Below are 25244 nucleotides of genomic sequence, written 5' to 3' on the forward strand. Positions count from 1 at the left end.
TCCACTTAGGAAACCTGAACGGAAACCTCTGGAGACTTTGCGCCCCACCCAAGGTTTACGTGCGGTTCCCGGAGATTCCCGGAGGTTTTTGTCAGTCTCCCTACCTGCAACCTCCGACAACCACCTGTAACCTCCGGGAACCGCACGGAAACCTTGGGTGGGGCGCAAAGTCTCCAGAGGTTTCTGTTCAGGTTCCTTAAATGGAACAGGGGCATTACCTTGTATATGTAAGATTCCAAAAGAAGCAATTTGGGAGATTTTGAGAGAACCTATTTATGCATATGTAAAATCTGGTGACCAAATGCTACACTGATATAAATGACCAAATTTCCTAAATGGCTCCATGGGAAGGAACATGGACTGTAACATGATCAGCGTTCCTGGACAATGACTGAGGACAGTAATGGAGAGGTTGGCTTCCTTGACCGTGGTTTGGTGTGTTTCAGTACTTCCAGTAAACAGTTGCTTCATGTTGATTATGAAATGTGTGGTGCACACAAATTGAGTATGTTTTCCTGTTGTTCATTACTAGGCAAAAGCTGGCGCCTTCTCCTCCTCCCTCAAGCACAGTGTTGTGCGAATGCTGCTGGACGCTGGCTTTCTGTTCCTCCTTCGCTATTCCCTGGACGATAGCGTTGAGAACGTAATTGCTGCCTGTATCCAGTCCCTGAAGGCACTCTTGGTCTCCACCTCTGATGAGGTATGTCACCTGACCCTTCAAATATATAGGGAGGAACTGAAGATGCTGGTTTACATTGAAGATAGACGCAAAATGCTGAAGTAACTCAGCGGGACAGACAGCATTTCTGGAGAAAAGGAATGGGTGGCGTTTCGGGTCGAGATCCTTCTTCAGACTGTTTCTTGGGTTTGAGAACACTGCTGTTTACTTCGACTAAATTAATGTATTTTTAATGGGTGAAGATTTGATCAATTGGTAGATTTATAGCCAATGAAGATTATTGGGTTTCATATTATTGTCATTTATAATTGTAGATGAGTGGTTCTTGGGTTTTGAGTCAGAGATGGTCATGGCAAGAAGTGCTGGTTGTGGAAAGTTATAATTATGAGGAAAGCTTGGGTAAGCTGTTTTGTTTTTAAACTTTGCAACAAGGCAGACTTAACTGAGACTTAAATGGAGCAAATAGGAAGGATTCACTGCTTATAGCTGAGCATTCAAATACCAGAAGCATGCTAGAGGCAGGAAACATGTTCCCGATGTTGGGGCAGTCCAGAACCAGGGGCCACAGTTTAAGAATAAGGGGTAAGGCATTTAGAACGGAGATGAGGAAATACTTTTTCACACAGAGAGTTGTGAGTCTGTGGAATTATCTGCCTCAGAGGGCGGTGATAGACAGTTCTCTGGATGCTTTCAAGAGAGAGCTTGATAGGGCTCTTAAAGATAGCGGAGCAGGGGATATGGGGAGAAGGCAGGAACGGGGTACTGATTGTGGATGATCAGCCAAGATAACATTGAATGGCGCTGCTGGCTCGAAGGGCCGAATGGCCTACTCCTGCACCTATTGTCTATTATCTATTGTCTATTTTCAGAAGCCAGAAACTAATAGAAGCATGTGATGAATGGGGAAAAAACTTTTCACCCAGGGGTGCTTGGCATGGAAGGGTGGACAGGAGGCAGAATGTATTCGTAATCATTGCACTTAGACGATCCTGTAATGAGAGTGTTTCGTATTCCTTACAGTTCACAAATTGGTAATGCGACCACACATCGAGTTCCAATATGGCAGAAGATGCCTGCAGAAGTGGGGTGTTCAAAGGAATAGAAAGTCTGGAGGTGTCGTTAATCTAGTTTGCCCATTATGTACAATAAAGCTAGTGGTTACAAATTTAGCCCAAGCATGTTTCAAGCTAATAAGTTTTAAATGCTATTGGTAATGCTATTGGTGGTTTAAAAACAGACTATGCTGCTGGCCTGGATGGTGTATGTCTAGATAAGATTCGCAAAATGGACATGAGTCCTTTAACTGGAATATATTCTTAGGTAGACACAAAGTACTGGAGTAACTCAGCGGGACAGGCAGCATCTCCGGAGAGAAGGAATGGGCGACGTTTCGGGTTGAGACCCTTCTTCAGACTGATGTCAGGGCAGGGGCGGGACAAAGATAAAATGTAGTCAGAGACAGTAAGACTGGTGGGAGAACTGGGAAGGGGGAGAGGATGGAGAGAAAGGGAAAGCAAGGGCTATCTGAAGTTAGAGAAGTCAATGTTCATACTGCTTGGGTGTAAACTACCCAAGCGAAATATGAGGTGCTGTTCCTCCAATTTGTGCTGGGGCTCACACTGACAATGGAGGAGGCCCAGGACAGAAAGGTCAGATTGGGAATGGGAGGAGGAGTTGAAGTGCTGCGCCACCGGGAGATCAGGTAGGTTAAGACCGACTGAGCGGAGGTGTTCAGCGAAGCGATCGCCGAGCCTGTGCTTGTTCTCGCCGATGTAGCGAAGTTGACACCTGGAACAGCGGATACAGTAGATGAGGTTGGAGGAGGTGCAAGTGAACCTTTGCCTCACCTGGAAAGACTGTTTGGGCCCTTGGATGGAGTCGAGGGGGGAAGTAAAGGGAGAGGTGTTGCATCTCCTGCAGTTGCAGGGGAAAGTACCTGGGGAGGGGGTGGCTTGGGTGGGATGGGACAAGTTGACCAGGGAGTTTTGGAGGGAACGATTGAGGAAAGCAGAAATGGGTGTAGATAGGAAGATGTGGCCAGTAGTGGGATTCCATTGGAGGTGGCGAAAATGTCAGAGGATTACATGCTGTATGCAACAATTAATGGGGTAGAAAGTGAGGACAAGGGGGACTCTGTACTTGTTATTAATTGGCGGAGGGGGAGCAAGAGTGGAGCTGCGGGATATAGAGGAGACCCTAGTGAGAGCCTCACTTATAATGGAAGAGGGGAATCCCCGTTTCCTAAAGAATGAGGACATCTCCAATGCCCTGGTATGGAACACCTCATCCTTGGCGCAGATACGGCATAGACTGAGGAATTGGGAGTAGGGGATAGAATCTTTCCAGGAAGCAGGGTGGGAAGAAGTGTAGTCAAGATAGCTATGGGAGTCAGTAGGTTTGTGGTAGATGTCGGTCAATAGTCCTGTGATGGAGACGGTGAGATCCAGAAACGGTAGGGCGATGTTGGAGATGGTCCAAGTGAATTTGAGTGCAGGATGGAAATTAGTGGTGAAGTTGATGAAGTCGGTGAGTTCTGCATGAGTGCAGGAGGTAGCACCAATGCAGTGGTCAATGTAGCGGAGGTAGATTTTGGGGATAGGGCCAGTGTATGCCTGGAACAGGGAATATATTATTTTTGGGATCCTTGTGGCAAAATTCTAGCTAGTGTGAAGAAGTGTCACCAGCAGCCGGCATATCCATCCCTCCGGCCTCCCGAACATGTTCATATGTACGGGCTGTACATAAGGGTTTGTAAACTTTGGAGGATCTGTACCTGGAAGTGTACTTCAAGAGCTAGGAATGTCAGGCCAAATGCTGGAAGGTTGGATTAGGTGGGTAGCTCTTTTCTGACTGCCCAGACATAGAATTATTTATTTTAAATCCTCCGTTGCTCCAATCACTCTGACAGTAGGACCACATTCACTGCTCCCCAGCACTTGATCCTGTGGGCGCTAACTCCTCCCCAGATATTTGTCACATGGCTACTGACCGAGATTCCCCAAACCCCACCTCACCAAGTTATTAGTTGCATGATCACTGGCTCACATATATTATCCTCATAGTCATTGACCCTCAGGTGTTAGTCCCCGCATAGTTCTGAGCTCCTCGAGCAGAGGCTCATAAACACCCCAATCAACCCCTGCTTTCTCAATGGGGGCACTGCTTTTAGGCATCTTCACTCACCTCTCTCAACTGGCACAGTGATTTAGTTTCCACTTTCCTCTGATCTCCTTTTGTGAATTGCAGAATGCTGCAGTTTCTTTGGCTGATTGTGTATTAGCCAGCCAGGCTGATTAAATCCACCTTCAGACTTTGTGGGTCCTCAGCATCCCCCAGCCCTGAATGCCTCGTGCTCCATCCTCCCTTCTTGTCATTCTGTGCCACTATCACTGCACAGTTAATGAGTTTTTCTTTTGCTGCATCGCTTTATCACACCTGACAGATCCAGGCTCCTGGAATAGCAGCCACTTTATTGTCTCTGATATGCAGGCCAGCATATCTGGAGATTTGCCACAAAATAGTACTCTGGAGGAGGTCTCCTAAGCCAGTACTGAGCCCTATCACTTGCACATGTACCATATCAAGTTCAGGTTTATTGTCATGTATAAGTACGGTGAGGTCTAAGTACAATGAAAAATCTTGCTCGTGATATCATTACAGGCACCCAGGATAAAACACACTAAAACAAATTATGTACAAATTACACATAAAATTCAAAAAGAAATAAGACTCTGGAAATACATAATTTAAAAAAAAACCCAAGTTCATAGTAATGCAAGAGGTGGGCAGTGAAATTCCATTGTTGTGGTAGGATTAGAATTATTGTAGGTTGGTTCAAATCGTGTGCGGACGTGTGCGGACCCTGACGGACAAGAAGTCGAAGCCAACGAACCGAATTGAAACGAGGCCGAAACACCAAATAACCGAAAGAGTATGAGGCCAAAATGCCAACAAACCAAAAAGATGGGACGCCTAAATGCAAACTAACCGAAAGGGCGGAACGCCTAAAAGCCAACTAACTGAAAAACTGCGTCGCCTAATAAGCAAACTTACCGAATGGCCGCTGTCGAAACGCCACCTACCCGAAAGGCGGCTTCGCCTACAAGCCAATGAACCGACTGCCGCTCAACAGAAACGTCCAATAACGGACATGACATTGCCGAGGGCGGGACTTGTCAGCGATTGGTCCAGACCCCGGGGTCCATCACATCACTGTGGAAGGATGAACATTGTCCCACACCTCCGCTCCACCCGACCCGCAGCCCGCGGAGGGTGGCCGTGGGAGAGTGGGGGCTGTCCCGAGCGATGCGCACCTTTGGCTGCTTACAACTTGGTGCTTGGGTTCAGATTGCCCAGCCACCTATGGCTTGTGTGGAAAAATGACCTCCCTCAGCGGAACAGGCAGCATCTCTGGAGAGAAGGAATGGGTGGTGTTCCGGGTCAAGACTCTTCAGGCTCATTCTTCAGGTCTGAAGAATGGTCTTGACACGAAACCTCACCCATTCCTTCTCTCCAGAGATGCTGCTTGTTCCGCTGAGTTACTCCAGCTTTTTGTGTTCATCTTCGGTTAAAACAGTTTACAGATTCTGGTGTTCTGTGCATGGGAGCTTGCTATGTGCGTTCCGAGGTAGAGTGGGGGCTGTCCCGAGGGATGCGCACCTTCGGCCGCTTACAACTTAGTGCTTGGGTTCAGATTGCCCAGTCAACTATGGCTTGTGTGGGAAAATGACCCCCGCCGGTGGAGACGGAGGAGAGAGAGAAGGGGGAGAGAAAGAGAGAAGGGAAGTGAGAGGAGAGAGAGGGGAGAGAGAGAGGAGGGGAGAGAGAGAGAAGGGGGGGGGGAGAGAGAGGGGGGGAGGGAGAAGAGGGGAGGAGAAAGAGAGAAGGGAGAGAGAGAGAAGGGGAGAGAGGGGGGAAGAGAGAGGGGGGAGAGAGAGAAGGGGAGAGAGAAGGGGGGAGACAGGAGCGTGGAGGTCATTTTCCCACACAAGCCATAGGTGACTGGGCAATCTGAACCCAAGCACCAAGTTGTAAGCAGCCAAAGGTGCGCATCCCTCGGGACAGCCCCCACTCTCCAACGGCCACCCTCTGCGGGCTGTGGGTCGGGTGGAGCGGAGGTGTGGGACAATGTTCATTCCGCCACAGTGATGTGATGGACGGAGGGGTCTGGGCCAATCGCTGACAAGTCCTGCCCCCCGGCAATGTCATGTCCGTTATTTGACTTTTCTGTTGAGCAGCATTCGGTTCGTTGGCTTGTAGGCGACGCAGCTTTTCGGTTAGTTGGCTTTTAGGCGATCCGCCCTTTTGGTTAGTTTGCATTTCGGCGTCCCATCCTTTCGGCGTTGGTGTTTCGGCTTCGCATTCTTTCGGTTATTTGGCGTTTCGGCCTTGTTTCCATTCGGTTCTTTGGCTTCGACTTCTTTGCTTCGGCTTCTCGTCCGTTGGCGCCACGTCCGGGTACCGGTTCAAAGCACTGATAGTTGTAAGGACCTAGTTGTTCCTGAACCTTGTGATGTTCGACTTGAGGGTTCTGCACCTCCTGATGACGGTGGCAGTGAGAAAAGGGAACGACACGGATGGTGAATCTTTGATGACAGATGCTGTCTTGATGCAGCGCCTCGTGGATATTATTGTTGGAGGGTAAGGCAGTGCTCATGATGGACTGGGCTGAAGCCTCCATTCCCTGCAGCCTCTTGTGTTCCTGTGCAATCGAATTGCTGAACCAGGCCTTGATGCAACCAGTCAGAATACCTTCAACATCTGCAAAGACATTTGGAGACATTTCGAATCTCTTTAAACTTCCAACAAAGTAGAGGTGCTTGGCCTGTGAGTGCAGGTCATCCGAGATGTTAATTCCCAGGAATTTCAAGATGCTAACTCTCTCCACCACTGACTCACATATAAAAACTGGCTCGTAATCTCCCGACTCCACTTTCTGAATTCATCGATTAGTCCCTTGGTCATGTTGATGTTGATGATGTGGCACCACTCATCTCTCTCTAAGAGAGCCTTATCTCTCTCCTGTACACAGTGACGTATTACCACCTGCGATTTGGCCAACCACATTGCTGTCATTGGCAAATTTATAGAAGGCAGTAGAGCGGTTTTTAGCCAATCAGTCATGGATGTAAATGAGTTAAACAGGGGGCTAAGCATGCAGCCTTGAGATGCACCTATGGTGATCAATTATCATCGACCTGCACATTTGGCGATGAGGAAATCAAGGATCCATTTGCAAAGGAGGTTCAGAGGCCTAGGTCTGGGAGTTGGGTGATGCCTTTGGAAGCGTAATAATTTTGAATGCTGAGCTGTAGTCAGTGAGTAGCAGCCTGACATATGTGTTCCTGTTATCCAGATGTTCCAGAGCAGAGTGGAGAGCCAGTGAGGTGGCATCTGCTGTTTACCTGTTGTGGCGTTAGGCAAATTGAAGGGGATCCAGTTCATTTCTGAAGCAGCAGTTGATTCGCATCATAACCAACCTCTAATGACTGTAGTCATTGGGGCAGGTCACTGAGCCCTTCTTGTCCACCGGTACAATAGATGCCCTTTTGAAACAGGTGAAACCTCAGACTGCAGAAGTGAGAGGTTGAAGACATCCTTGAATTCTCCGGCCAGTTGGCCTGCACAGGTGTTCAGTACTCGGCCAGGTGCGCTGCTGGGGCTGGATGCTTATTGTGGATTCACTCTCTTGAAGGATGCTCTGACATCATCCTCGGAGATTGGGGTTGCAGGATCATTAGGGGCTATAGAGACTCGTAGAGGTGTGTCATTGTTCTCTCTTTCTAAACGTGCATTGAAGGCGATGAGCTCATTTGAAAGTTACCATTTATGCTACCCAGATTCGCCTTGTAGGAGGTCATGGCATGCAAAGCCTGCATAGCTGAAGAACATTTGTCTATGACTCCAGCTTCGCTCAAAATTGCCTTCAGGAAGTCAATCCTGGACGCCTTGTATAATACTGGATTGGCAATTTTAAATGCCACAGATTTAGCCCTCAGCAGATTATGTCTCAGTTTATTCAGGGCTTCTGGTTGGGGAAGTCTCAGAATATTGTTGGACACTTGTCCACACATTTCTTTATGATAATGACATTGGCCTATTCATTCAGGTCTGCTGATGAATCCTTGACTATGGCCCAGTCCGCTGACTTGAAGCAGTCGAGTAACCACTCCTCTGTTAGCTCTGACCAGCACTTCTTAGTCCTATTCACTGGTACCACGCTCTTTAGTCTCTGTCTGTGGGCAGGAACAAACAGCACAGGTAAGTGGTCAGATTTTCCAAAGTGCAGGTGAGGGATGGAGTGATGGGCATTGCAGATGGCAGTACAGCAATGGTCAAGTGTGTTGCGTCCTCTGGTGTTGAAGGTGATATGTTGATGAAAGTTCGGCAGATATTTCATTAAGCCAGCCTGGTTGAGGTCCCCAGTGATGATGCAGAAGGCATCTGTAGATGCTATTTCATGCCTGTTGATCATGGCGCCCAATTCCTCAACTATAAGCTTGATATTTTCCCAAGGCAGAATGTAGATTGCGGTTAGAATGACGGCAGAGAACTTCCTCGGGTAGATGGAAATGTTGGCACTTGACTGTCAGATATTCCAGGTCGGGGGAGCAGGAATGCCACATAATCACCTCATCCGAGCTCCGCGATGAGTTTATCATGAAGCTAATGCTGCCACCTCTTCCTTTTAATCATGTATTGTTTTCCGCTGACTGGTTACCACTCAACAAAAGCTTTTCACTGTATCTTGGTAGACATGACAATAAACCAAACTAAACTTAACTAAACTAAACTGAACTTTTACTGACGCCACCCCTGTTCCATACCTTGAGTTTAGGCACATTGTTTGGAGAGTTCGGGGTGAGCCATGTCTCTATAAAACTGTATTCAGCACTCTCTCGTGTCCTTCTGATACAGTACTCTTGCTGGTCTTCTTCCTGGATCTCCAGCTGTACTGTACATTGGCTAGAAGGATACTAGGGAGGTGGAAGGGGTTGCATGCCCCGATGCTTCAGTTTTACCTGAAGGCCTCCCCGGCAGCCATGTTTTCTTACATGAACGGGATCTCCACTGTGCTTCCAGGTGCCGTACTTGCAATCTGCAGAATCGGGTCTGTTCGGTCCATTGGGCATTCTTGTGGTTATTAATCCATTTAAGTGGCTTAGAAACATGGTACTTACTGCTGTAGTTGTGGCTGCAGGTTTCAATTTTAAAAGGCTCCGATGCTTCCTGATGCAGTGCTAGTATTCTAGAGAGTCTGGTCCGCTGAATCTGTCAGGCCCATTGTGTGATTGTAAGAGCTTTCAAAAGGCTTAAAACCCGTCTACATACTGCTGTAGGTAAGGCTGCAGATTTCAGTTTTAAAAGGTCAGAATGTGTACATAAAAGTACACTCCTTCGTGCTCCTTGCAAAATGTTGCCTCTATCCGGTATCACACAGCTGGTTGACTATTGTGCTGCAAATCCTCCAGGGATGCCCTGAAGTCTCCAGGAACTAAAAAGTAATCTCATCATCCAGTGGTGAGAAAAATCAGACATGCTTCAAAAATAAGCCTTTAGTTTGCATTAGGCAAGGGAACTTGATAGTTGAGGATGATCTGATGTGGTGGGAAGCAGTTTTCTGATTGGTGTTAGATAACAGGGTTCAGCAAGGCTGGACTTACAAAGCCATTAGTGGGGATGTGGAGAGAGGAGGATCAAATCTTCAGGAAAAACTCCAGTTCCGATACCTGAAACATTAATTCTATTTCTTTCCTTCATGCTGCTGAGATTCTCCAGTACTTTCAGATCTTCAGCAACTGCAGTTTTCTTTTGCTTTCCACTGTGTCCAACTGCAATTGGAGATTGTAGCATCCAATCGCAAAATATTGTTATTTCCGGGAATCTGAAATGAGCTCAGGGGATGAGTACAGGTCAGTCAGCATTTTTGGAGGGTGAGAAAGAGTTGATGTTTCAGAACAATCACATTTTATCAAGACTTTATTTGTACAGTTGTCCTTATTGTTAAATGGTGGTGGGTTGTATGGTGGATTAACTTCAGCTCCTTGTACCAGCTGATCCTAAACTGTCCATGACATGTGTGTGGGCCTCTATATTAAAGGGAGACAGCATTGCCTCTTTCTAGTTCTCTTGGTTATGACTTGTATTTTTACAGTAGTCATTCACTTACTTTTCCAGACTACTGTCAACATGAGAAGCTGTCAGTGCCTGAAGTAAGATTATCAACCAGATTTTTAAATTTACATTCTGTTTATCCAACCTATTACAGGATGTAAGGTATTTAAAATGCTTTCAGATAGGCACATGGAAATGCAGGGAATGGAGGAATATGGATCACACACAGGCAGAGGAGACTATTCCAACTGGACATCATGTTCGGCATGGGCATCGTGGGCTGAAGGGCCTGTTACTGTCCTGTACTGTTCTATGTTCTTTGTATTGCAGAAAGACTGCTTGTAAAAGTGGTGCTTCTTTCCTGCAGGAATGTCTCGACAGGACCTTCTCCTGGTACCTGGGATCGTCAGTGTTCCCCCTTCGGCCTAATGAAATGGAAGAGGAGGACGACGATGATGATGATGATGAGGAGGAATCAAAAATGAAACAAAACGAGAAAGCCAAGTCCAAGGAAGATAAGAAAGCTGATCCAGATGTTGCCCGCATTGATGCTATCAAAGTAACGTGTCACAATAAGTCTGCAATTGCAGTAATGTTTACATATTTAATATATTATTGACACATACCTCTGCATCCTCCCCTCCATGACCATGTTCTCATTATGTTCTCCCATGCCTTATCATTCATGTCTCTTTTTTCATCCACAGTTGGTGATTGTGCCGGCTTATGCGTTTAAGCTTTTATGGTACCCTGAGATCTATAAACGGTATCATGTTGGGTGATAAATCAAAAAATTACAAATGTTCGAAATCTGAAATAAAAAACAGGACATGCTAGAAACGCTCCTTCAGTCAGGCAGCATCTGTGGAAAGAAAAATTGTTAACATTTTAGGTCTGAGACCCTTCATCTAAACTGGCAAAAGGGACAACTAGATTGTTTTTCATGCAGCCAAGGTGAGCGAGGAATGGGAAATATCTCTGATAGGATGTCCAAATAGGTTACTGCAGCAACTCGATGCATGTTCTGCTTTGTCTGAGCATAGTGTACTTTTACTGCTATTCTAACTGCTGCCTTAATGCATCCTACCAATGATATTTATTTTGCTCTAGCTATTCCCTCCACCTCCTCCGCTATTGAAATTAATTTGTTTTTTTTTCATTCCCAGTTAGGTCTTGAATTATTAACTGTTTCTCTCTCCACAGAGGCTGCCTGATGTTTCCAGCATTTTCTGTTTTATTTTTCGTGTTGGAATGTGCAGGGGTATGTCACTGCCAAGATTTGGACCACAGGCTGTAGGGGAGGGAATGGAGTTGGACTGCAGGTTGTAGGGGAGGGAATGAGACTGCTTTGCACTATACAAACCATTTCCCCTTCAGTAGGGCACATAAAGGCTAACATGCAAGAAAGCTGGCACCCTTGTGGCAAAAGCCAGGATAACTTCTGGGCACCTTATAATCATAGGCATTATGTGTTTAAATTATGCTTGCATAAATATGATGACCTTCGAGTAACCATAGCTTATAAACAATATTCAACAGTAAGTTCTAAACAGCAGTCTCTGTTGCAAGGTAGAAAAACTGCAAGCAATTTATGCAGAGCTTGCTTCCCCAATCCAGCAAAGTGAAAGTGACAGTAGAGGGATATATTGTGTCCAGGACTTCGATGCTTACTCTCCTGGTTATCTTTAGAAGTGTGGTGTCAAGCACATCGAACACACGTGGTTTTGTCCATGTGAAATCTATCTTTGCTTTCTCAGTTTTGTCATACTTGTTTTTATATCCCGGAGCAAACACTGCAAAGTAATTTCAAGATTAGATTAATGTTCTCAATCCCTTTGGAAATGAACTCTTTTAAATTTCCTTCAAATCAAGGTTGAGCTTCTGTTTATTTTTGGACCGAGTTAAAGAAGTTCCTAAGTATTTGTTTGTGCAATATATGAAGGAGATGCAATGCATAAATGAAGTCCTGATGCTGGGTATTTGCTTGACCCTCGTTGAAAGGGGGGAAGGTATAGGGGCATCATCAGTAGTCTAGTGAAATGGAAAGTCTTTTCTTTCTGCATCTGCTCTCTGAGAGCTGATCTCTGAGGACAATGAGTGTGTAGCATCGTGAGGTCAGAAGATCAGTCAGTCAGGATGCTTCCTCATTGACTACTTGCTGGCAAAAGGCACCCAAGACAGAGTGTGAGAAAGATTGCAGCTGATGCTATTCCTGTGTTTTTAATAGTAAAAGACTGCAATTCCCTTCGAACTTGATGTTGTTCTTTCGCTTGTTGTCATCTGGGAGACTGTGTGAGAATATCCCAGCCATGGACTTGTCTGAACATGGGAACAGGATTAGGGCATCTTGTTTCTCAAACCTGTTCTACCATCCATCAAAATAATTGATTAAATCTGTGACCAAACTCCATATCCCCATTATTCTACAAATCCTACTCTGCACGACCACCATAAATAGTTTCTTTCCAACTATAGTGGTCGTCTTGATTGCATTCATGTATACTCTTTTTGTGGACTGGATTATGTGGATAGCACACAAAAGCTTTTCACTGTACCTTGGTACACGTGACAATACTAAACTAAACTAAACTAGGATTTTAGTAACATTGTTTAATAATTACATTCTGGAGCAGGCAACTCTGGTATTTAAAATCAGTTTCCCTCCTTTAACTCTTGGAGGTCCAGGAATCATTTTGATCAATCTGTGCTGGTTCTTTTCCGAGTCCTTGTTAAGTTGGGCACCTGGAATTCCTTACGATACCACCAGCATGGTTGAATTAAAGCTTTGCATCTCTAATGAATATTGTCTGTCCCTTTACAGTCCAATCCCCAAGATATAAAAGCCAGCACTCTATTAGTCTCTTTTGATTTTCTGTGTTTGTCAATGCAATTTTGATAGCATATGTACATGGACTGCAAGTCTCTTTTGATCTCCTTGCTTCTAACTATTCATTATTTAAAAGGTATTCTGTTTCTTTCTGAGGTTAAAATGGATTCCCTCACAATGACCTAACTTTACCTTTCTCATTTCCTTATTTTATTAATATCCCCATAGTGCAATACTATTTTCCATATTGTTTACAATGTCCATATTGTCTTTCCGTTATTGATATATGTGGTTATGCAACATTCTGTCTCATGATCTGTCACATGTGGATAGAATTATTAGTTGCAGTCGAACACAGATCCTTGTGGGCTACTACTATTTTCATCTTGCCAGTGTGAATATCTGTCCATTACGTCCACTTTGCTGCTCAACTAATTTTGCAATTAGGTCAATATTTGGCCATCAATTCCATGAGATTCAATTTAAGTTAACCCATGAGGAGCTTTGGAATTGCATAGAAATAACATAGGCGATGTCCTGTCGTTTATTTCAGTCACCTTTTCAAAAGTCAGATTCATCAGGTTTGCTGTACCACAAATCTATATCGTTTCTATCTGATCAGTTGACAACTTTCAAAAATGTTCAGTCCTCTCTACCGTTAATTTTAGACTCCAGTCATTTTCCAACATTGGATGTTAGGCTAACTAATTAATACATGCAAGTTTACCATCTAAATGAATGGATCCTGAATTGAGACAAGTTTGGAAGATGATAAAAACATTGTGCGAACGTGACAGGTAATCTGAAATAAAGACTGCAAATGTAGTTGACAGGCAGGCAGCATCTGTGTGAAGAGAAACAGCAATACCATTACGCGTCAAAGTCCGTTCATCAAAACTGTTCTTACGCAAAGCCATTGGCCTTTAAATGTTAACTATATTCCTCTTTTTACGAATGCTGCCTGACTCACTGAGTATTTGCAGCATTTTTTTGTTTTTTGTTTGGAAGATTATGCATACAATATTCTTCGCTACTTCAGAACTCCGAAATTGAAAATATCAGCTCCTGAAGATTTTTAGTTTAGAGTTACAGCATGGAAACAGGCCCTTCGGCCCACTGAGCCCATGCCATCCATTGATCACCCGTATACTAGCTCTGCGTCCTACACACTAGGGGCCAATTAACAATGTGGTTGGAAACCGGAGAAAACCAACAAAGTCACAGGGAGTGTAGGAAAGAACTGCAGATTCTGGTTTAAATCGAAGATAAACACAAAATGCTGGAGTGACTCAGCTGGACAGGCAGCATCTCAGGAGAGAAGGTATGGATGACATTTCGGGTTGAGACCTTTCTATAGACTGATCAGTCTGAAGAAGGGTCTTGACCCGTAACGTCACCCATCCCTTCTCTCCAGAGATGCTGCCTGTCCTGCTGAGTTACTCCAGTATTTTGTGTCTACAGTCACAGGGAGAAAGCGCATGTAGACAGGATCGAGCCCGGGTCCCTGGCGCTGTGAGGCAGCAGTCTACCGCTGTGCCACCTTTGTCATCCTTTTGTGCCATTATGTTCCTCATTACTGCTGTTATTTTTGCCTTATGACTATTGGCTATTCCCAGTCTCAGATTCAGTATTACTCCTCTATTCTCTGTCGTGCATGTTAAAGTCACGTGTTCTTGTCATTTCCAAAGCACTATTTTCCATTTGAAGAGACTGGCTTCCTGACCACTTTTCTTAATGTAAAACATCTTTTGCAAGAATATTGTTTTTTTTTATGTACTTTTTTTGTAGATCTTATTGTGTTTCATCACCTTTTGTGTTGTATTTCTTCCAATGACCACACTCTGTGTTTTTTGCCTTTATGTGTGTTTTTACTTTCGATTTGGTTCAAGTTTGCTATTTTTGGCAAGTGAAGCTCTTGTCCTCAGGGTGTAAATTGGTTCCATATCACATTATAAACTGCTGCACTGCTTGTCTACCCATTGGCAGATTTTGCCAGTTTACTGTGGCCATTCTCCATCACAATATATCGATGTCGGCTTCTTCTTGACTTCTGGGCCGATGCCTCTTTTGAATTCAGTTATGCCATGATTGCCGGTACACAAAAATGCTGGAGAAACTCAGCGGGTGCAGCAGCATCTATGGAGCGAAGGAAATAGACAACATTTCGGACCGAAACCCTTCTTCAGACTGATTGCCATGATTGCCGTTTGATAAATGCTCATTCGCCATTAAATAAATTTGGCTTGTTACTCATTAACTAATATGACTTGTTCCCTTGTTGGTTCCTGATGGAAATGATTTCATCCACATATGAGCTACTGGACCCTATGCAACATTCTCTCTTGTGTGCCTTATGAATTTATTCCCTTCTCTCTTACCCAATAGTTTTCAAAATTTCATGGTATTGCTTTTCCTTTCATCCATCTTTCTCTTACTTTCTTCATCCATTTGTATTTGTTTCTCAGATTAAATTTTTATGTTCACAGTCACATGTGACCCTCTCCCTACCCCCCTCATTTCCTTCTTTGCTTGTGATACTGTCATTCTGGAGTCAGCCGTCACAATATCTGAGTGTAATCAGAGAAGCTCATGCCCTTGGTTGTACTGTTACGCTGAATGCTGTCCCTTAAGAGCTGCCTTTTGCACTCTGGAGTTTAATTTTTGTTTAAATTAAAACAAATTAGGTTTTCTACATTTCCCGTTGGTGTTTTTCTTCATCACAAAAACATCCTTCAATCCTCCATGGCCTCTACACCCTCACTTCGCATTTGCACCATACCCATGCCTTCAGCAGACTGCGGTCCAAGCCTCAGAGTTCCATTCCTCAGGTTCTCTCCCACTCTTTCTTTCTGTTGCTGATATTGAAAATCTAGATCTTTGATCATGTCCAAATAACTCATTCTTGAACTCAGTGCCAAATCCTTTAACCTGGTGCCAGTGCTAATTCTCCTGGGCATGATCAAAGACATTTCAGAATGCATAATATAAGTTGCCGTGAAGTTAGGTCCATCCAGGGTTTTCTTTCCCCTTGTTTATGATGATGAAGCCTCAGAATTCAGTCTCGATGCTGTGGTTCCTCAGCTTTAATTTAGGAAAAAATAGAGTTTCACAACTGAATAAGCCTGTGGTTTGTAAAAAGATAGATTTCCTCTTAGGTATCTCAGACCAAATGCCTTCTCACAAGAACTGCATTTCTAAGTTAGACACAAAATGCTGGAGTAACTTAGCGGGATAGGTAGCATCTCTGGAGAGAAGGAATGGGTGATCTTTGGATCGAGACTCCTCAGACTCCTCAGTCTGAAGAAGGGTTTCGGCACGAAACGTTGCCTATTTCCTTCGCTGCATAGATGCTGCTGCACGCGCTGAGTTTCTCCAGCACCTTTGTCTACCTTCGATATTCCAGCTGCATCTGCAGTTCCTTCTTAAACTCCTCAGACTAAGAATCAGCAGAGAGGGAGACTAGAGATATGGAAGGTAAGGTGTGAAAACGACACATCAAAGCAGACAATGGATTTTTAAGTTGTAGAATTGCATTTATTGTTCTATCGCTTAGGAAGGAAGCCTAAAATGAAAGGGCATTCATTTTGAGCATGCTGATCTATCTCAACTTTAATTGTCTTTCCTAGTTCCACAATATCTTAAATTCCTTATAAATAAGTAGGATTCACACCTTTGAAACTTCTTATTGAACTGCCAGCCTTAATAGCTGCATGGGTGCGTGAGTCCCAGATTTCCACCAATCCTTTTGGGAATCATTTTGAGGGCGGCACAGTGGCACAGCGATAGAGTTGCTGCCTTACATCGCCAGAGACACAGGTTCGATCCCGACTATGGGTGCTGCCTGAATGGAATTTGCACATTCTCCCTGTTGCCTCCTGGTGCTCTGGTTTACTCCCACATTCCAAAGATGTGCAGGTTTGTAGGTTAATTGGCTACTGTAAATTGTCCCTACTGTGTAGGATAGGACTAGTGTATGGGGATTGCTGGTCAACGCAGACCTGGTGGGCTGAAGGGCCTGTTTCTACACTAACTCTCAACTTTAAACTCTAACAGTACTTCTTGACATCACTTCTGAAAGGCCTGGCTCTAAACTTAAGGCAATTTTTTTTGTTCATCATTAGAGAAGAGGGGATAGGAGGAGGAAAACTATCAGCTCGTTTGATTATTAATGCTTAATTATCTCTGGTGTTTCCCATTTACTTAATTACTGCAGGGATTGCTGAAGATGAAAGTGCTTCACCGTCTGCGTTATATCCTTGAAGTTGTCCGACCTGCTCAGTCGGTCGTCCTTGACATTTTGGAGATCCTGATTCGAATAGCAAGACATTCCTCTGAGGCTTGTAATCAGGTAATGCTGACAGTAACTACAATCTAATGCATCAGCGAAGTACTGTGATGTAGGAATTGTAATAGTCAGTTGGTGGGTGGTAGAGCCCCAAAAATATCAGCGTGATGCTAGGTATTCACTCCAGTGGTGACATAAGTGGCTCTAGATACTGGAATCTAGAGCAAAAAAATAGTGGAGGAACTCAGCAGGTGAGGAGGGAAATGGTCAGATTATATTTTTCGTCAGGTCCCTTTGGCAGTGTTAGCTGAGGGCTAGATATTGCTTAGGATTCGGGAGAGAACTTTTCTGTTCATCAAATAGTAATGTAGGATCTTCTGCATTCATTTGTAAGAGCAATTGGAGCCTCCATTTAATGTCCCAATAGAACAGAGCAATACGATACCTGGTGCATTAGTAGCAGTGGAGATTGAAACTGCAATCTTCAGAGCCAGAAGTGCCAGAAATGAGCATACTACCACTATTCCAAGACTTGCACTGGAACATGAAAATGATGTACACAAAGAGAGACAATTATCGATGTTGTCCTGGAATGCTCAAGATAAACTATGTGAAGTGAGCTATAGAATAAAAGAGTTGCCACCCCAGGAAACAATGTGGAATGATCAACAGGAATGATCGTAAAAATAAAGGCGAAGTGAGGATGATGCAGATCATAAAGGGGAAGAGATCTCAACATTTGCCTTTTACATTCAATTACTGAGGGCGAATAGATCTCACCATCTTAAAGAATCGAGTTTATGGCATTTCTGTGAAATAGCTGGCTAATTAATCACACTCGGTGTTGTTTACCCAAGCTTTGCAAATGTTTCCTTTCCAGATATAAAGTCTCAATTGAATTTGCTTCAAACTCCCTTTTCTAAATTATCGTGATCTGTTGGATTTGAAAGAAACAAAATAAATTCAGTCAATAAAATCCTGCTGGTTTTCCAAATTTTCTTTAATCTATATTTACTAAACTCTCTTGCTGATGGAAACATTTTTTACCTATTTAATCTATAAAATCCACAATCTTAATCTGCAAAACAAAAGGAGATGATGAGGATGCCTGGGCAAGGACAGTGGAATGGCTTGGTGGTGGCCGCTGGTTTAGGCGTGAGTGCTGGCGATTGAGATAGTTATTGTTGAATCTAAAAATAGTATAATAATAGTTGTAAGATTACATCTTTGGTCTCTCTCACTCAGATTCTAGTGTGCTCGAGACTGGTGGAGACAATTGTCTCAGAGTTCCTCCCATCCACCTGGAAGATTCAGACTCTGAGCAGGGGTGATCCGATGCCCAGTAACTACAGTGTGCCTCTTGCTGCTGCCATGAAGCTAATTCGTGTTCTGGCATGTACCGGAAGGAATATGTCAGCTATTTTGGTAACTATCAGCCAGGCCTAATTCATTCTTTGTTTGTTAGACTTTGGGCTTTGAATAAGGAGAATGAACGGACATCGTTCTGTTAAGGATAGAGAAACAAGGAACTGCAGATGCTGGTTAATACACAAAAGGACCACAAAATGCCAGTGTAACTCGGCAGGTCAGGTATCATCTCTGGAGAATGTGGATAGGTGACGTTTCGGGCCATTTCTCCTGTCGCTTTGTCCACTCCGTCGCTTCCCCCTCCGCCGCTGGTGCCACCTCCTCCTCCCCGGATTGACGACATCATGGTGGAAGATGTCGGTGACTCTTTGAGAGAAGGAGGAGGAGGCAGTGGAGGTGGTTGAGGGGGAGGGAACAAAGTGTCGACCGACGGGAAGAAGCAGCAGCTGGGAGCCCCATGACGATATAAGCTGTCGGTGGTGGCAGCTTGAAGATAGCGCTTTCAGCCAGGGGCTACAATGTGAGCCGCAACAACAGCCATGTCAACCGGATGATGCACAACGGCTGAAGAAGGGTTCGCTGGTGCAGGCAAGTGCCATCGATGCCTAGTGTTAAGGTGAAATGCCACAAAGTGCTGGATTAACTCAGCAGGTCAAGAAGCATCTCTAGAGAACATGGATAGGTGATGTTTCAAGTACCTGTCTGAAGAATGGTCCTAACCCGAAACGTCACCTGTCCATGTTCTCCAGAGATGCTGTCTGACCTGCTGAGTTATACGGCACTTTGAGTCCTTTCATTTTCTGGTTCTGCGGTCGAAGAAGAAAAGGAGGGGTTTTGGGTCCTTTATCAGTCCTTTTAATCAGCATCTGCAGTTCTTTGGGTAGGAAAGGAATCAAGGGATCTGGGCCCATTGCAGGCAAATGGGGTTAGTGTAGTTAGGCATGATGGACGAAGTGGACAAGGTGGGCCGTAAAGACCTGTTTCTGTTCTATACTTACTGTGACTGCGACTGATGAAATGAGCATATACACTGAGATACAAAAATCCAGCTATGTGATTCTGATCAGCTTATATATTTTAGAGTCAAGTCATTTAAGAAGTCAAATTAAAACTCGTATCGACATTTTGGCTTATTTCTATCTCTGTCCCTGCTTTTAAGCAAGGTATTTCCATCTTCCCCTTCCTTGGCACAATTGATCACTCCAAAAAAAAATCTGTAAAATTATATTAGAATATATGGAAGTTCTTCACCCATATTCCTTGGGTTTGTTCTTTGCCTGTTCAACTTAACATTGATTTTATTATTCTATTCTTGTTGCATAAGTTGCAAATTGTGTTCTGATTTGGGCATCTTCATTCCCAATTCAAAACCATTCTTTCCAATTCACCAACGTATAGGAATCGTCACTTAAAAAGACCACTGCCATAGTGAGTCGTGCACAACTATGGTTTCAAGAAGAAAAAGAACAGAGAAATTAACTCCACATCTATCTTGTGTTATATCAGAAAGGTAGTTTTACTCTGTTCCAAGTGTGGTAAATGTTTGGTAGTTTAAATTGAACCAGATATGCAAGTCATTGGAAGATACCATCATTGGAACTGTACTCTACTTTCCAGCACTAACTCCAGACTTACAATCAGCACTTATTCTAAATAGTACTTTGTAAGAAGTAGGCCTTTGTTATGAGCACTTTGAGGTGCACATACCTTGTTCGAATGTTATGGTCACTAAAAACTGACCAGATTGGCTTGATAACATGAATGGTCTGTGTTGCTTGTATTTTCAAACAGTTAAACAAATTCAATATGAAGGAGCGAATAGGGAGGTTCATAGCACAAGATCCTGGCGACCTGGCATTGGAGCAGCAGGAAGCCTTTGCACTGAGCATCGAGGCCTTGCGGCTGTGGGCTGTTGCAGCCAACTATGGACAAGCATGCGACATGTACAAGTGAGTGTGTAGTGAAAAGCAGGGGGGCGGGAACACAAAGGGTACATTTATATGTGATGGACTGAATATGAGAAGTGCATTGGGAAATGAGCTGCGTGTATGATGAAGTGACTAAATAAAGTAGGAGAGTGGACCGTTTAAAGGCAGGAGCATGCATGGTATATGATTGAAGGGTAATGTGTGTGAGTACATTCTATGAATTGATATATATCTGGGCAGGAATTTTTGCTTTAGCCCAAGAGATTTTTTTATCTTCCCCAGGTGAGATTAGGATGGTGTTTTATCATCGTTCTCCAGTCCTGCACGGCCCGGTTTTACTTTCACCCTAAAATCTAGAAAGAACTGCCCTGGCAGACCCTTTCGTGTGCATGCTCCTGCCCCACTGAAATACTTTCCATGTATCTCGACTCCATCCTAGCCCCCTGTCCTATCCCTCCAGACCTATGTCGAAGTCACCTTGGACTCTTTAATGACTTCTGTTTTCCAGGACCCTGTCCCCTCATCTTTACTATGGATGTTCAGTCACTCTACGACCATCCCCCACCAAGAAGGCCTTAAAGCCCTCTGTTTCTGCTTTGATTCTTCTCCGTTTCTTCTCCCCAGAACCAGCCAATTTCCCTCTACGAACACTCTCCTCCACCTAGTGGAGCTGGTCCTCTTAACAACTTCTCCTTCGAATCAAAGGCGTTGCCATGGGCACTCTCATGGGCCCCAGCTATGCCTGCCTCTTTGTAGAGTATGTCGAACAATCACTGTTCCAGGGATACACTGGCCTTATCCCTGAACTGTATCTCTGCTACATTGACGACCTCTTGCACCCATGCAGAACTTATGGACTTCATTAACATCACTACCAATTTCCATCTTGCACTCAAATTCACTTGGTCCATCTCAGACACAACTTTGCCCTTTCTTGATCTCACCGTCTCCATCACAGGAGATAGATTGTTGACTGACGTCTATTAAAAACCTACTAACCCCCACCGCTATCTAGACTGCACTTCTTCTCACCCTCTTCTCACCCTGCTTCCTGCAAAGACCCTATCCCCTACTCCCAATTCCTCCATTTCTGCCGCTTTGCCACTCAAGGTGTTCCATACCAGGACATCCGAGATGTCCTCATTCTTTAGAGAACGGGGGGGGGGAGGGGGGGGTCCCTACTTCTTTCATAGATGAGGCCCTCACATGTGTCTCCTCGGTATCCTGTAGCTCCGCTCTTCCTCCTCCTCCCTCCAGTCGCAACAGGGACTGAGTCCCCCTAGTCCTCCTAGTCCTCGCCTTTCACCCCAGCAGCTGTCGCATGCAGCACATAATCCTCCGATATTTTCGCCACCTCCAACATGATCCCACCACTAGTCACATCGTTTCCGCTTTCTGCAGAGAATGTTCCCTCCACCACTCACTGGCCCACTCATCCCTTCCAGTACGTTCCCCTGCAACCACAGGAGATGCAACAGCTGTCCCTATTCCTCACAACTCGCCTCCATCCACGGACCCCGACAGTCCTTTCAGGTGAGGCAGAGGTTCACTTGCGTCTCCTCCAACTTTATCTACTGTATCCATTGTTTTTGGTGTGGACTCCTTTAAAACGGCGAGACCAAGCGCAGACTGGCCGATCGTTTTGCTGAACACCTATGCTCAATCCGCCATGGCCTACGCGATCTCCTGGTTGCCAAACATTTTAACTCCCCTTCCCATTCCCACACTGATCTTTCTGTCCTGGGCCTCCTCCACTGTTGGGGGAACATCACCTCATATTTTGCTTGGGTTGTTTACAACCCAGTGTTATGAATATTCATTTCTCTAATCTCAATTAACCCATGCATCCCCTCTCTCTCCTTCCATCCCCCACCCTAGTTGTCCTGCTAGCTTCACCATTCATATCCCTTCGTTATCACCTCCTCCGCAGCCAACAATAGACCATTGTGGGCTCCATGGCCATTGGTTTCCCTCTCCCCTGACTCAGTCTGAAGAAGGGTCTCGACCTGAAGCATCACCAATTCCTTTTCTCCAGAAATGCGACCAGACCCACTGCGTTACTGCAACATTTTGTTTCTATCTTTGGTATTTCATCATGATGTTTGAGATTTGTGGAGCTTTTCTGGGCCATCATTTTCATTGATTGTGTTTAGGAAAAAATGCCTTTCCTGACTTCGGAATGTCCTGAATATCTCTAGTGTGGATATGCATTCAATAAAACCCCTTAAATAATAATGTGATAATTGCTGATTTCTCCTTTTACCATCCCCAGGGACTTCTATCCTGCACTGATGAAGATTCTTCAGACCCTACCAAATCTAGTGTCCCATCCGAAAAAAGAGGACCCATCGTTTGATTATTCCTTACAGAGAGCAGAGGCATTGGTTTGCCTCCTGATCAATGTCACTCACACTGCAGGGTGTGCTTTTGAACTGCAGGCCCAGTTCACCTCCAGGTACCTCTTTGCTCTTTCCCTTTTGCCTTCATCCAATTTGGGTCAAGTTCAATTTTCTATAATATCACTCCAAATCAATTGCCGAGATCAAACCTTTCACACTTTTGAGTGTCCAGTTGTCAACTTTAATTAACTATTTGTCTGTGATTCGTGTGAAAACTCATCTCTTCAAAGAATCTCCAATTTATATTACCACGCCCACTAAGGCAAATTACATCGCAAGATACATGGATACATAGACAATAGGTGCAGGACTAGGCCATTCAGCCCTTCGAGCCAGCATCGCCATTCAATGTGATCATGGCTGATCATCCACAATCAGTACCCTGTTTTTGCCTTCTACCCATACCCCTTGATTCTGCTCGCCCTAAGAGCTCTATCTAACACTCTTTCGAATGAGAGCTCCCTTCTGTGTCTACTTCCCCAATTTCTTGTTATTCATCTTCCTGTAGAGCGTTTGTATTTCTGGGTAGACACAAAAAGCTGGAGTAACTCAGCAGGACAGGCAGCATCTATTGAGAGAAGGAATGGGTGCCGTTTCGGGTCAAGACCTTTCTTCAGACTGTTTCTTTTCTGTGTTTCACTAGGTGTGCTACACAGGACTTGAGATCATTAAGCATATTTATAACCTGGAACTTCACAAGACATAGACAATTGCTCCAGCCAGCTTTGCTACAAAAAGAAATATGCTCAATAAACAGATTATTTAGTGATTTAAATCATTAAAAGCTGGAAATACTTAACAGGTTGGGCAGCATCTGAAGAGAGACTAAGTGGTAATGTTTTAGTTCTATGACTTTGTATCAGAGCTGTTGGTTGAATGTTGGATACGGGATGAATATTTGCAAGGGTAGAGGCAATAGTTCCCTGGCTCTTTGAAGCATCCTCCACTCTCCATGAAGAGGTATCCGAGCTCCAACTTTCTATGGCTGCTTCATCAATCACCTTCCAAATGCCATCAGCTTGTATCCTGCACCACGTAGGGTGTTAATACTCTAGACCATTGCTACACCACGATCAAGTATGGCTTTTGGTCCATCCTTCGCCTTCATTTTGGCAGTCTGTTGTTGCTGCTCCCGCTGGATAAGTACAGGATCAACAAAAATCAATACAGTGATACAGAAGTGATCTGAAGAGGTTGATTCCAACTTCAGAACTGCCTTGAGTTGTTGGGCTAGAACATGTTCAAAGACAGTTCATCCCGCCCAAAATTCACCTGAATCGTCATTGTTTTCATCAATAAATACATTGATGACTGCGTTCTGACAAAGACAGATTGCATCTCTCCTCATCAGAATCCTTGGATGAAAAGGGAGATTCGCTCTCTGCTAAAGTCCTGATCGGAGACTATTAAGAAGGATGACCCATACTGCTCAAGAAGGCCAAGTATGAGCTCCGCAGGTCTGTGAGTGAACCATAATAGAATTCCAAAGCAAACGAGAGCCCCAATTCAACCATGCGGATGCTAGGCGACAGTGGCAGGGCCCGAAAACTATCATGGGTTCAAAGCTGAAATGAGGGGCGTTATCTGCCAGCAACCATCGAAAGAACGCATTGCCTTTTACATCCGTTTGGAACAGGCAAACTAAGTACCACCAAGTCACGTCATCTCATCTCCAGCTGGCTCTGTCCCATACATCTGGGTGGTAGAAGGATCTAATTTCACGAAGTTAAACTCTGGGGAAAGCGGCCAGCCTGGATGGAGTCCCTTAAAGGAGTTGTGAAATCATATGCAAACCAGCAGACCACAGTCTTCGCCAACATCTTCACTTCTCAGTTCAACGGTCTACTGTCCTCATATGCTTCAAGGACACCCCATCACTCCACGAAAAGTAAAGTGACCAATTTCAATGACTACTGTCCAGTAGCTCCAGCATCGACCGTAATGAATTGCATTGAAAGATTGATAATGGCCCACATCTGCGCCCGACTATCTAGGCTCCTTACAATTGCGTACAGGAAAAATGGGTCAACAGAGAATGGCATCTCCCTTGCATTGCATTCAATACTGGATCACCTTGATGTCAGGATGCTATTTAGTGACTACAGCTCAACCTCCAACACCTTAATACCAAATTAGCTCATCCCTAAACTTCTGGACTTGGCTTTGGGTCTTCCATCTGCAATGGAGTCTGAAGAAGAAGCCCGACCAGAAACATTGCCTATCCATGTCCTCCACAGATGCTGCCAAACCTGTTAAGTTACTCCAGCACTGTATGTTTTTTGTTCAAGATTCCTCGTGTCTACCTTGCTCACGCCCCCTTCTTGGAGGTGCTGCTACTTTTAAATCTTCTCTTAAATCTTCCTTATCTGGTTATTCTGTTATTGCACTTTCATGTATATTTTGCATGGCTTCAGATTGCAATACAATCTTTGCCCCATTCTGCTGTTTTGCATTTGTTGCTTTATCCATTGTTGTATCTCTGTTCACTCGGTACGCTTCACGTGAAAATTGAGTTTCATTCCACCCAGATGTAGATGACAATAAACTTGTTTGAAGCTGGCTTTCATTCCTATCAGAACATAGTGGCAAAGCCCATGGTCGAAGCTCTCATTGAATCCATTGGATCTGAGGACCTTTATGCTTT

At 44.5% G+C, this 25244-nt stretch overlaps 1 protein-coding gene across 3 annotated transcripts in view; it reads left to right on the forward strand.

Annotated features, from left to right (window-relative positions):
* Positions 1-25244, forward strand: part of rpap1 (RNA polymerase II associated protein 1) — a 107322-nt gene that overhangs the window by 48683 nt on the left and 33395 nt on the right. For all 3 annotated transcript variants that reach the window (XM_033026772.1, XM_033026770.1, XM_033026771.1), the window contains exons 11-16: positions 533-700; positions 10161-10352; positions 16834-16968; positions 18151-18330; positions 20065-20222; positions 22474-22656. In XM_033026772.1, coding sequence (XP_032882663.1) covers positions 533-700; positions 10161-10352; positions 16834-16968; positions 18151-18330; positions 20065-20222; positions 22474-22656 — 1016 coding nt within the window. The remainder of the gene's footprint in view (positions 1-532; positions 701-10160; positions 10353-16833; positions 16969-18150; positions 18331-20064; positions 20223-22473; positions 22657-25244) is intronic.

This window comes from Amblyraja radiata, chromosome 9 (genome assembly GCF_010909765.2).
Source record: "Amblyraja radiata isolate CabotCenter1 chromosome 9, sAmbRad1.1.pri, whole genome shotgun sequence".
Lineage (NCBI taxonomy): Eukaryota > Metazoa > Chordata > Chondrichthyes > Rajiformes > Rajidae > Amblyraja > Amblyraja radiata.